General features: G+C 40.5%; 1 protein-coding gene across 10 annotated transcripts in view; it reads left to right on the top strand.

The window, feature by feature from the left end:
- Positions 1-13,272, top strand: part of Osbpl8 (oxysterol binding protein like 8) — a 137,421-nt gene that overhangs the window by 61,840 nt on the left and 62,309 nt on the right. For 6 of the 10 annotated variants that reach the window (XM_059245543.1, XM_059245547.1, XM_059245545.1 and 3 more), the window contains one exon: positions 7,326-7,463. In XM_059245543.1, the coding sequence (XP_059101526.1) occupies positions 7,326-7,463 (138 nt within the window). The remainder of the gene's footprint in view (positions 1-7,325; positions 7,464-13,272) is intronic. The other 4 variants (XM_059245548.1, XM_059245546.1, XM_059245544.1 and 1 more) reach the window with 1 other exon arrangement.

The raw sequence follows: 13,272 nt of genomic DNA, 5'->3' as shown, positions 1-13,272 counted from the left end.
GTTTGTTTTTTGAAAATATGTTTTATCTTAGAGATCTAGAAGATTATCCTTTAAAGTAAAATTATATTCAGTCTACTGTAACACATTTTTCTGGTTTTGTTTTCATTTTCTGAATAAGGTTGCATATCGTGGTAGCTTTTGAGTAAGTGCAACAGATAAAACTTGACACTGCAGGGTTGTTTTAGTCTAAACGGGACAGAAGCAGCTGTTCCATTAAAAGTCATAGCAGCTCTGAACTGCAAAGAGCCTCCCAGATCAGTTAATAAAATGCTGATTTCACCACCGAAGAGACTGAAGCTAAAGCTTACACATCCGGGAAGCTACAATGGCTGCTCAGCCACTCTGTACCACTGTTACTGTCACTAAAAAATAGTGAAAGCCGGCCGGGCGGTGGTGGCGCATGCCTTTAATCCCAGCACTCGGGAGGCAGAGCCAGGCGGATCTCTGTGAGTTCGAGGCCAGCCTGGGCTACCAAGTGAGTTCCAGGAAAGGTACAAAGCTACACAGAGAAACCCTGTCTCGAAAAACCAAAACAAAAAAAACCAAACAAAACAAACAAACAAAAAAAAATAGTGAGAGCCAAGTGTGGTTGGTTGAAGCTGGTCCGTCAAAATCATTAAAGCTTCCTTCGATCGTAAGTTGGACAGAGGTTCTGATTTTTGTTGAGTAGCAACACAGGAAACTGATTTACAAGTTTCAGTATTTCTGTCTAAAAGTCACCTCACTGTTGCAAGCCATCCCTGTGCTTTGGGCTTCAAAGGAAGGGATTGTGCAAGGTAATGCAGGAGTTCTTCCTAGTGAGGTTCTTTCTGTTGTTGGTATTCTACAGACAGGGGATTGGCGGTTCGAATGTGATTACATACATTATGTCACAATGAAACCCATTCTTTTCCACAATTAAGATATTTTAATAAAAAGTGGAATCTATATATAGTTTTTAGTCTATGGTAGTTTTATCTCAAATACTGGTTAGAAAGCATATTTAATTCCCTTTATAAAATGATAATTTAAAGTAATACACTAATTTTTAAAAATTGCAACAGTCCTTAACTATTTAAACTATGTTGCATATTACACAACAATATTATCAGATAGTAGAAAATTTAAAAGTAGAGCATAAATCTTTTTTTACCCATTTTTTTATTTTGCCAAGAATATTTTTAAATCCCTAAAACCCTCTACAAATATTACTGTATCCTATCATTACCATGATTTTAGAAAAGAAAGACCTCATAAACGTTAAGGAGAGTCAGGTTGACATGCAGGTTACTTAGGCTTCTTATCTTGGTTTCCATGTAGCCTACGGGAGAACACCAGAATTTGCAAAGTTCTTGAAATGTTTGAGTTGACTTCAGGAAGTAAGGAAGGTGATAGATTCACACATGGTACCGTAAACACAGTATTAATTATTCCGGTGTGATTTCTGTTGAGTAATGGGAGATGCAAAGTAGGCTACTTGCACTATAAGTGGAACCAGCAGAGGGCACTGTAACGTCACCATTGGCAGGTGAATCACTTGTCAGAAACTGCCAAGTAGCTTTTCATTGCTCAGCAAATACTGATCAGTTGTGTCAGTGGATACACACAAAACAAAGTCCTGGTGCTTCTTAAGCTTCCGTTCAGAGAGTCCACTGTTGTGCACTTGCTGCAGGACATTGAATGAGCTGTGTCACGAAGAGCTTCCTTCATCTGGAAATGGTTCATGTTTGTGAATGGGTTGAGACGAAACAAGTAGGAAGACAGGCTTTCTGTCTTGCTGTCAGGCACTCTGAAAAAAGAGATTACTTGAGAGCTGGGCATGACGACACAGGTCTGTAATTCCAGCATCAGGGAGGCAGACAGGCAGGAGTATGTGAGTTCTGTCCAGTTTGGATTCTGTGATGAGATCCTGTCTCCAAAAAATCACACAAGAGCACTGGATTGGGAAGAGGTGAGCTGAGCTGTTTCCTATGTAGTAGAGCTACTATTTAAGACACAGACCTGTGCATTACTGATGAAATGCTAAAGCATGCTTTAATCTATTCCCTTTCTCTACCTTGTGGCCTTCCTCACACGTGATGACTATTTATTTATCTTTCTTAGTTTTAATTTTTGCTTAAAAAGGATTGCTTTTTCAGGTTTAAAGATTTTAAATTACATATGTATCTCTAAGGTTTTTAATTTAGCATTTATCCTGTGCATGCGTGTGTGTGTGTGTGTGTGTGTGTGTGTGTGTGTGTGTGTGTGTGTGTGCAGCCGTGTGGTCAGAGGACAACTGTGGGAGTCGGTTCTCTTGTTCCACTGTGTGAGTCCTGAACGTGGGTTGGGTCCAAGTGCCTTTACCCCACTGAGTCATCTCTCTGGTCCCTGTATCCCTAAGTTTTGCTGGTTTTTGATTTCTTACTTGTTTCTTTTATAATAGGAGAGATTGGATCCAGGGCACCTCTCTCATGCGAGGCAAGTGCCCTGCCAACCCTGTTTTTTTAAAGGACTGTATCATAGTGTGTGCAATATATTGAGAACTTGCTCTTTGTAGTTGATGTATTTCTGTGATTCATCTGAGCTGTTTGATCCAGAAATAGGTACCATATACTGTTTTAGCTTATGCTTGTGACACATTTTTTTAACCCGTTCATTGTTTTATTTTTATGAGACAGAGTCTTACTCTGTAGCACTGGCTGGCCTTGTAGCTCGAAGCTGCTGTGGGGAATAGTGCTCTTAAAGAACAGAGATCTTCCTGCCTGTGCCCTCCCGGTACGGGGAGTAATGATGTACATCACACACTTGACTAAATCATATCACATTTTGTAGTTTTAGAGTTATTATTGCTGCTTTCTTTTATGTGTGCTTTGCCTGCATGTGTGTCTGTGCCCGCAGAGGTCAGATGGGGGCCGGTGGTACCCCTAGAACTGGAATTGCAGATGGTTGTGAGTTGTCGTGTGTGCAGGGGAGTCTAGGCCAGGTCATCGAAGAGCAGCGGTTAGTGCTTTATCGGCTGAGCTGTTTCTCCAGCGCTCCTTACCCCACTCCATTTGATTTTTAATTGGTGAGTATTTAGGCTGTTCGAGGGGCTTTGTTTATTTGTTCTCTGGACAGTGTTGTTTGAAACTTCTTATTCTTATCCCTTAGAACACATAAGAGTTTTTCTAGGTATAAGAACAGATCATGTTGCATTCATCAAGTGTGTGCTAGTCCCAAGTTGGTCTCCAAAGTGCTAGTATCAATTTATACTCCTCCAGCGCCCGAGATCTTGATGATCCCATCTTCCTTATTTGATATTACCAATTTATTAACTTTTTCAGTTATGATTACTATAAAATATCATGCTATGAAACTGATTTCTACCTCCCTGATTATTAAGCAGAAAGAATATTTTTCATGAACTTTTTGGACATGTACATTTTCTGTGAAATACTGTTCAGTTCTTCTTCTGTTTTTCTATGATGCTGTTGGTCTTTTCTAATTGATATATAGGAGCTGTAGATTTAAAGCACTTTAGATACAACCTCTGTTAACTGTGTGGCTGTGAATAATTTCTCCTGTTCAGTGTTTCTTCAGCTTCATTATGGGATTATCTGATGACTGAATTCATAATTTTGATGTTGGAGTGATAGTATTTATCAATTCCTTTTTTATTAGTGCTATTATATCTTTATATAGGGATCATTGCCTACCCCAAATCTATAAAAATACTCTCTTACATTTTAAAAGTTTTCAAGTTTTGTTTTTTCATTGGTTTCTTTAATTTTCATGGGACTATTGCTCGAGTGTGTTATGAGGAAGGATGGAATCTGTGTGTCTGGTTTGCCTAATCAGTTGTCCTAGGGCCTTGTCTTTTTCCTGTTATGTATCTGGACTACACATCTGAAGGGATCTGTTACTGTTTTTCTGGAATGGTATTTCAATGAGTTCGAGTTTGTGCATTCCAACTATTAATTATAAATCTGTTATTTTTTAATCAATCAAATGAATCAGATAGCTGGAGGAGCCAGAATATATGCTTTGTGATAATGAAGCTTTATAAAGATAGAAAGCTAGTTTGATTGACTTTTTTTTTTTTTTTTTTTTTTTTTGTTTGTTTTTTTGGGTTTTTTGAGACAGGGTTTCTCTGTGTAGCTTTGCGCCTTTCCTGGAACTCACTTGGTAGCCCAGGCTGGCCTCGAACTCACAGAGATCCACCTGGCTCTGCCTCCCGAGTGCTGGGATTAAAGGCGTGCGCCACCACCGCCCGGCCTGATTGACTTTTTTAAGTGAAATTTTATTAACAGGAAGCAATATCTTTAGTATGTCAGGAAGCACATCAGGATTAAGCATTTATGGGGAAATGAGGCAGACAAAAGCCTTGCACTCCTGAAATTGAAGTTCTAGTGGAGGAGAAGAGGCAGTAGTTACATAGTCCTGATAGTGATATGAGCTACCGTGGAAGTAATGTGACAGACATAGCTTGAGAGGGTGGACACTAATGGAGAGATTGATGAACTGAGCTCTATTAAACCAAGACCTGTCGAGGAGAAAGCGCCATGAAGACACCGAAAGACTTTTCCCAACAGATAGCATTTGAGTACAGACAGTGAGCAAGAGGAAACAGGAAGTAAAAGTCTGGGCCCAGAGTATTCCAGATAGAAGGAACAAGAAAGAGGCCCCAGGGGCTGGAGAAATGGCTCAGCACTTAAGAGAGCTTTTCTTCCCGAGGCTGGGTTCTGTTCTCAGCACCACCAATGGCTGGCTTACAACCCCCTGTAACTCCAGCTCTAGAGCCGCAGTTCTCAACCCGGGGGTCGTTACTTCTCTGGGGGTTGTATATCAGATAGCCTGCATATCAGATATTTATATTATGATTCATAATAGTAGCAAAATTACAGTTATGAAGTAGCAACCAAATAAAGTTATGCTAGGGTGGGGGGTGAGCACACCATGAAGAACTGTATTAAAGGGTCACAGCATTAGGAAGGCTGAGAACTACTATGATAGAGGGATCTGACATCCTTTTCTGGCCTCCATAGGCATCAACACATGGGTGGCATACACTCACATCAATACAACACACAGTAAAACATAAATCTTAAAAAAGAAATAGAACGGCTCAGAAAACTGCAAGGTGACGTTTTTGAGTAATACTAAGGTAGCCCTTATGGCAGGAGCCAAGTGGAAATTGAAAAGATAAAAAGATGCCAGACCCTTTGGCTCTTGAGGCAATGGGTTTATGAAGAAAGGAAAGTAAGCTTGCTCTTCTGAGTTTTCTCTTTCTCCCTCCCTCCCTCCTCCTCCTCCTCTTCCCCCTTTGCTTCCCTCTCTCCCTCCCCCCTACTTTCTTCCTTTCTTCTTTTTACTAGAGATTAAACCCAGGGCCCTGCACTAAGATAGCACCACCACTCCATCCAAGCTATAGTGACGAGCTGAAACAATGCACTTCAGCACTCTGTATCCTGGGCCAGCAGAGAGACTCAGTCTTCCCAGTAGCTGGGATTACATGCTTTGTGGCACCAGGCACTGTATAAAATGGAAAGCTATTAAGAATACTTCCATTTGATGTGCATCTGGTTTAGTAACTCAAATTATAATGACTCTTTATGCCTTTGGGTGAAAAATGAACTCCACACAGCGAAGGGCAACATGGTCAGCCCAGGGTAGGAATTGTGGAAGTGGGGAGAGGTCATAGCATTCCAGATACATCTGAAGGAGAGTCTAAGTATTCCATGGAACATCTCTGCATTTGCCCTGGGAAAGTGGGGACAGAAGAGCACTGAGACAGAGGAGAGACAGGTACCAGAAGCAGAGCCAAGGCTGTGCTCCAGGTCCGTCCATGATGCCTGTTGACTTTAGCAATGGGTATTGTTTTCATTTTCTTTTTCCATTCTCTTTTCATTTTCAGTTTCTCTTTCCACAGGCTGGCAGTTGGATACGGGAGATATTATAAGTGGAGATATAAATCTAGGGGCTACCTGCCCATAGGTTTTTGTTTGTTTGTTTTAACTTTATGGTAAATGTTTTTCATACCTTTACTTGGATAATAAATGAGTACTTTGTATTTTGGCTTTGAAATATAAGGAGCCAAAATAGAATTTTGAAAACTTTAGCACAATAGGAAATATGTGAAACTATTTGATTTTTAAAAGATACAGTGGTAAAAATATTTTTTTTTTTTTTTGGTTTTTCAAGACAGGGTTTCTCTGTGTAGCTTTGCGCCTTTCCTGGAACTCACTTGGTAGCCCAGGCCGGCCTCGAACTCACAGAGATCCGCCTGGCTCTGCCTCCCGAGTGCTGGGATTAAAGGCGTGCGCCACCACCGCCCGGCCCCAGTGGTAAAAATATTAATGAGAGGTTCTAGTTAATTTGTAAGTGAAGACCAAATTTTTAAGATGAAACTAAACTATCTTGCGAGCACAGAAACATGAAAAAATGTGGAGGTAATAGGGACTGTGGATTTGATTTGCTCCATTCCCTCATCGTTTTCATTTTAAATTTCTTTTCATCCTTTTGTGTTATTCCTTTGTATTGGTAGCGTGGCCAGGAGGGTGAGAAGCAGTGCACAGTTCTCTACGAACTGATAGTTGGGATGGCGGTGTTTTTGTTTGTTGTTTTGCTTTTTAAACATGTTTTTTAAAGACTTTTTTGTGTCAGTGTTTTGCCGTAGGTATGTGTGTGTGCCACATGTATGCCTTGGTGACCTCAGAGGTCTATAGAGAGCATTGGATCCCCTAAACCTGAAGTTATGGATGGCTATGAACTACCTTGTGGGAGCCGGGAACTAAACCAGGGTCCCCTCCAACAGCAACAGGTGCTGCTCCCTACCCAGCAGCCTTTTGAAGACAGACTTTGGGACCTAGTGCAAGAGTGAATCTCACCTGTTATTTCTGTTTAGTCTTGGGGAAGGCAGTCTCTGAACCCAAGTATCTGAAACTGAAATCTTGCCATCAAAAATTAGAAACCAGAGTAGAAATTCAGTTGAATGCACAGTTTGGTTTTCTCCTCTGCTGATTTGTACTTTCTGATCATTCATACAGCTATACGTCTTTCCATTTGTGACTCTTCTCTGAAATGACTTGTCTTTTCCCTATTGCACTGGCAGATAATGAGTAGTTACGTTACCCTGTGAAAGATACACAGTAAACCATAGGGGCCCTACCAGGTCGATATGTACAATGTCTGTAATGTGTAAACTGAGACTTAGCTGTCTGTTCCTCTTGGATTTATGTAATGAACATAAAAACAGAATGATTATGCAAGCTTATTAAAGTAGTAAGATTACTATAATCATAAGAGAATTTCAGTTTTAGTCCCAGTTATTAATTATGTCATAAAACCCATGACTTTACTGGTAATTACTTTTCTTTTCTTTCCTTGAGCTGTTGTAGCAAATAGTGACGAATCTCAGCTTTTGACCCCAGGAAAGATGAGTCAGCGCCAAGGGAAAGAAGCTTATCCAACACCAACTAAAGAGGCGCACCAGCCGTCCCTCAGTCCTGCCAGTCTTCACAGTCAGGGTAAGAGGCCGCAGGCTTGGGGTTCTTGTTTGTTTGCGGAAGGCTGACACGGTTGTACCACAGCGCATTGCTACCTGGATTTATGCAGATTGGTGGTGGTTGTTGTTTATTTTGCTTGTATCATTTGCAGTGGACTTAGAATACACCTTCCTTTCTAGTTACTTGACGGCTCTTAGACTTACCAGTGTATTTTGTTGTTTCATTCTTGTAAACCAGGTATTCTTTTGCTTTTTGGTCTTATAGCCTCCTTACATCCAGAGAAAAATACTTAAAATTTTGAAGAGGTTCTGTTTATGTGAATTACATTTGCTGATGTTTACTGTAATATAAATTAACCCTATGGAATTAGAAAATTATTATTAATTGAATTAAAATAATACATTTTAATGTTAATGAATTTTTGTTTAACATCACTTCATGTACTTTTGTGTTTGAAATTTTCAAAATCCGCACTACTGGCTATTTTGAGATACGTGATTAATTATGGTCATCTACAGTCACTGTCCTGTGTCACAGAACATTTAAAGTCACCCCTGTTGCTGCACAGGAGTACACACTCATGATCATAACAGTCAGTGTGCAGAGGTAAGAGCAGTGTGAGTTCAAGGCCAGGCCAGGCTATATAGTGATAACCTGTCCGCAGAATCAGGGAAGTAATTTGACACGCTTGCAGCTGGTGAGTGCAGCTGGTGAGTGCAGCTGGTGAGTGCAGCCGGTCTCTCTCTACCCCAGGCCCCGTATCTCTCCATTTCCAGTCGTTTATAACTACCATTTTACACCCGCTTCCCTAAGACCAGTTCTCTTAGCTCCCACGGGCCTGATTCTTTAGCTCCCGGCCTCTGGGTGCTTGAGTTTTGTGCCTGCTTACTTCGTCTAATACAGTATCTGCAGTTCTCGTCGTGTTGCTATGAGTGATAAGGTTTAGTGTTCTGTGGCTGAACATCACACACACGTTTCACGTTTTATTTATCCATTCATGAGCATGTAGGTTGATTCTATATCATGGCTACTGTGACTTCAGTCAATATTGGATTGCAAATATTACTCGAATACTGATGTCCTTCATTTGAGTATTTGGAATTGCTGGATCATGAATAATATATATATATTTTTTTTTATTAAAAAACGATGCCCCTTCCCTTACTCTTTGGTATTTTTGTAAGACTTTTAATGTCTAGCTTAATAAAAAGACCTCTGTGTTTTTATTTCTGCTTCTATATAGTCAATGGGTTATGATATGATAATTTAAAGTATATGAATAAAATATGGACATACAACCATATACATATATCAAATCAGGCATTCTTCTATGTTGTCCAGCAAAACCTGATGAATAGTACTCTTAAATGTTGGCTGCAAAATGGAATTGGAAAGTGCATTTGTGAACTTTCTGCACTTTACTAAATTAAAACTGATCTGCTTTGAAATTTGTATTAAAAATATACTACATGGTAGTGGTCTATACATTTCTCATTTTATCATACAGAATATTTATACCTATTTGTATAAAAGGTTCAAGATTAATAGTTTCAGTGCTTCTTTGAAGACGTTTGTCAACAAAACACATTCTTTTTCCATGAGTATATGGCAGCAAGAATTTGGTGGCTAATATTATAGTATTATGAAACTGACTTTGGCCTTGCAGACCCTATAAAAGGGTGTTAGAGACTTCCACAAGCCCATGGATTGCACTTTCTAGTTTATGGAAGGTTCTGGTAGTCAATTAGTTTTATTGTGTATTCTCAGGTTCCCCGTGGCACTCCATAGCTGCCGTGGAAGAGCTTTTGCTTTTAAGACTTAAGAACTTGAATTTATTGATCTATTTTTTATTTTGGGTGGTTTCAGTTATCTGCTCTGAATAATGGTTTGAAATTGTTAAATGGGCAATTCCAGTTTTAAGTTCCACTCAATTCTGAGTATTGTGATGAACTCTTGTCCAAGACCCTGCTCTGTCCTTCCAGGAATGTGACTCATCCCTTTGTTCAGGGTATTCTGCTCGATGCAACATCCCCGCCATGGCATGGGAGGGGGTATCGCTAGAAGTTCTACTTCAGTATATTGGTGTAGTTATTGTCTTGTTTATTGTTAATCTTTTATGGTACCCACTTACAAACTACACATTATTAGGTGTGTCTGTATAAGACTTAGTACTAGTGGGGCTGGAGAGATGGCTCAGACATTAAGAGCACTGGCTGCTCTTCCAGAGGTCCTGGATTCAGTTCCCAGCAACCACATAGTGGCTCACAACCATCTATAAGAAGACCTGGTGCCCTCTTCTGGCGGACATAATGTAATAAATACATACATACATACATGCAGGCAGAACATAATAAATAAATCTTTAAAAAAAGAAGACAGTACTATTTATGGTTGTAGGAATCCACTGAAGTCTTGGAATGTAATATCCATGGATAAGGGGAAAAGGGACTATGGTTTAGTTATCTCGTAGTTTTTAAAACTACCTTTAGACCCCTATCTATCATAATTACACTAGCTGTGGCACGTTTGTTTGGTTTTTTTTTCCTCTCTTCTCATCTCAGAGCTGAGGAACAAACCCAGGGCCTTGCATTTGCTAGGCAAGTGCTCTATCACTGAGCTCAGTTCTCAACCCCCTCTGTCAAGTTTTAATATAACTTTATGAATTATCTTTTGAGACTAGGCTTGTTCAGCCCATCTTGGTTTGGAGCCAGAGTCCCGAGTAACTCAGGCTGGCTTCAAACTGTGTAATCTGAGATGAAGACCTTGAGTTCATGATCCTTCTGCTTTCACCTCATGAGTGCCAGGATGCCATGTGGGTACCAAATGCCCAGTTTATGTCGTATTGAGGATTGAACTCAGAATCTTCAACATGCTAGGGAAGACCTCTACCGCTGAGCTGCATCCCAGCCCCAGGTCTTTATTTGGTAGGCTTGTTAAAGTCAAAATAATTTCGTTGTTACGCTCTTACATCTTCAATCCCGAAGAAGGACCTGTTTGTTCTTGTCCCGTGTGCCTTTGACCTTCCAGTAAACTGGCCCCGTGTCCTAACAGTGTTGGCACTTGGATTCCTTCATGCATTGTGTAGTTCCTTCACCTTTGTGTTCTGTAAAATTGGAGAAACATCAAGATTTAATCACATTAATTGGGACTATTTTTGAAAAGTAGTATTTTATAGAGGTGGTGGATTGCAACATGTTCCACCACACATGAGGATTCACTTAATTTCTTATTGTCCTACTAGTGGGGACATGGGATTGAGTTGTAGGATCGAGTGGCACTTGATTGGAAGTTGCAGCTTTTCCTCTTTGAGTCAAACAGAAACGCTGTGTTTGGCACCCTGCAAACATCCTGTTCTCCGTCAACCTTTTACCTAACAGTATCTGCATACGTCTTTTCCTGACTTTTCAAGACTGATTTATGTGTGCGTGTGGCTGTCTGTGGGTATGTGCATGTGAGTGGAGTACCTGCAGGGGTCAAGAGGGACGTTGTCTGGATTCCCTGGAGCTGCAGCTGCAGGCAGTATGAACTGCCTGGTGTGGGTACTGGTGTGGGTGTGGGTGTGGGTACGCAGGCCCTCTGAAATCGTAGTGAATGCTCTTAACTACTTGTAAATCTTTTTGCCAGAAGACTGTTTTCTTAGTTAGGGTTACTACTGAGGTGATGAAACACCATGACCAAAAACAGCCTGGGGAAAAAAGGTTTATTTTGCTCACAGTTCTGTATAACAGTTCATCATCAAAAGTAGTGAGGGCCAGAACTCCCAACAGGGCAGGAACCTGGAGGCAGGAGTGATACAGAGGCCATGGAGGGAAGCTGCTTACTGGCTTGCTCCTCATGGCTTGCTCACCTTGCTTTCTTTAAAGAGCCCAGGACCACTAGCCCAGGGATGGCCCCACCCACAATGGCCTGGTTCCCCCCCAACCCCCATCAATCACTAATTAAGAAAATGCCTTACAGCTGGATCTTATGGAAGCATTTTCTCAATTGAGGGTCCCTGTCTGAAACCAACAACCCCATAAAAACAAAGATGTTAAGTCTGTGATGAGATGATCTGCTCTAGCAGATAAACACATCTAGAAAACCCTGAGAGCCCACAATATGTCAGATATTCAATCCAGTAATTGCTTCTGAGTGGGAAGAATTAGTTATAAAAGTACAGTGATTAATGCTTAAGACACATGTCTTCCAGTGCTTTTACAGGTGTTAGCTCATAGAATTCTTAGAGGAGCATGGTGTATAAATCATTTCCCCCTTTTACAAATGAGGAACTTGATCAGTTGGGAAGAATGATTTTCGTTGACCAACTGTACATAGTGTAGAAAACAGCTTTACTCTGGGAAAGAACTTTAGTCTGGATTTTACTGGCACTTACTTGCTAGCTTAAGTTTTGATCAATTTAGTTGGTATATGTTTTAAGACTTAAATTTTCCAAACTTTAATAATTGTGGTTGTCTTTTGGTAACAGTCCTAGTATGTGCACAATGCTTTGTGGGAGATAGTTGTTCCATTTCTTTTGGTTAGTACCTAAGAGCCTAGTTACTGGCTAATGTCTGCTTCTAGTGGTGATAACTTTTGGTTTGGACTTCTAAGTTTTTTTTAATTAATATAATGAAGACATTAAGTATTACTATATATCCATGTTGTTTGAATAGTTAAAACAAAGATACAGATCTTAACCCATCACATTTTTGCAAGGTTTAAAGTTGCCAAACTTTTTTCAGGGTGGTAGGAAGGTTGGGACTAGGTCTCACCTTTTAATCTAGCAGTGACCCTCTGCCTTCTGAGAGCTGGGGTTACAGACCACACACCGCTCTGAAAGTAGTTGGTCACCTCCACGTTCCCGCCAGCAGCCTGTGAGCAGGACTGTCCCATGTGCCTTGTCTTTCTCGTTTCGGTTCTTCTACTGGCTGTGTAGTGGAATCACGTGGGGCTTTTGTTTGTTTGTTTGGCTTTGTATTTCCTTACTGACTCGTGTTGAGCATTCTTTCTCATGCCTACTGTGAACCTTTTATGAAGTATCAGTTCTTACTTGGCCCATTTAAAAACTTGGCTTCTTGCATTATTATTGAGTTTTAAGAGCTATTAAATATATTTGTGCCATCTTTTGATGGCTCTGTACTATATTTTCTTCCTATCTTGGCATGCCTTATCTATTATATTTTCTTCCTATCTTGGCTTGCCTTTTCAGTATGGTAATGGTCTCCTTGACAAAGCAGATGTTCTTAATTTTAATGAGGCCAGATTTGTAATTTTCCCCAAGAGAAACCCTGTCTCGAAAAACCAAAACCAAAAAAAAAAAAAAAAAAAAAAAAAAAAAAAAGTTGTTAGGCTCAAGTGAGGTCCTGGTGAAATAGAGGCCTCTACAGATGTGTGCATGTGGCCAAAGAGTGCATGGGGTGTATAAAGCAGATCTCCAGGAAAATAACATGAGTAAAAATAGAGAATTATAACTCAAGATAGCACTTCTGAATTCTTCAGTCCTGAAATTGAAAATTGCTTAGATGACTTGCCTGCGTTTGTGCCACGCCCACTAGTGAGAAGACAACGGCTCCCAGTTCCTTAGAGCTGTGGCATGTACTGGGCGGTGTCTGGGATCACCTAGGAGCTTTGCTCAGCCACAGAGTCTACTCCACCCAGAATCTCCGGAGTGAAGCGTAGTAACACATGTTTATAAAGATCTCCAAGTGTGTCTGTCTCATGCAGCATCATTTGAACCAGCAAATGGAAAACAGTAATTGAGCCCACTGAGAGCTTAAGTTGTAACTTCTTTATCTGGTAGTCCAGGCTCTTAAGTGTGTCCACTTGAAGATGCAGCTTAAATATTTACTCC

Source organism: Peromyscus eremicus, chromosome 18 (assembly GCF_949786415.1).
Source record: "Peromyscus eremicus chromosome 18, PerEre_H2_v1, whole genome shotgun sequence".
NCBI classification, from domain to species: domain Eukaryota; kingdom Metazoa; phylum Chordata; class Mammalia; order Rodentia; family Cricetidae; genus Peromyscus; species Peromyscus eremicus.
The sequence above is the reverse complement of the archived record's forward strand: the minus strand, read 5'-3'. Positions and strand labels throughout refer to the sequence as shown.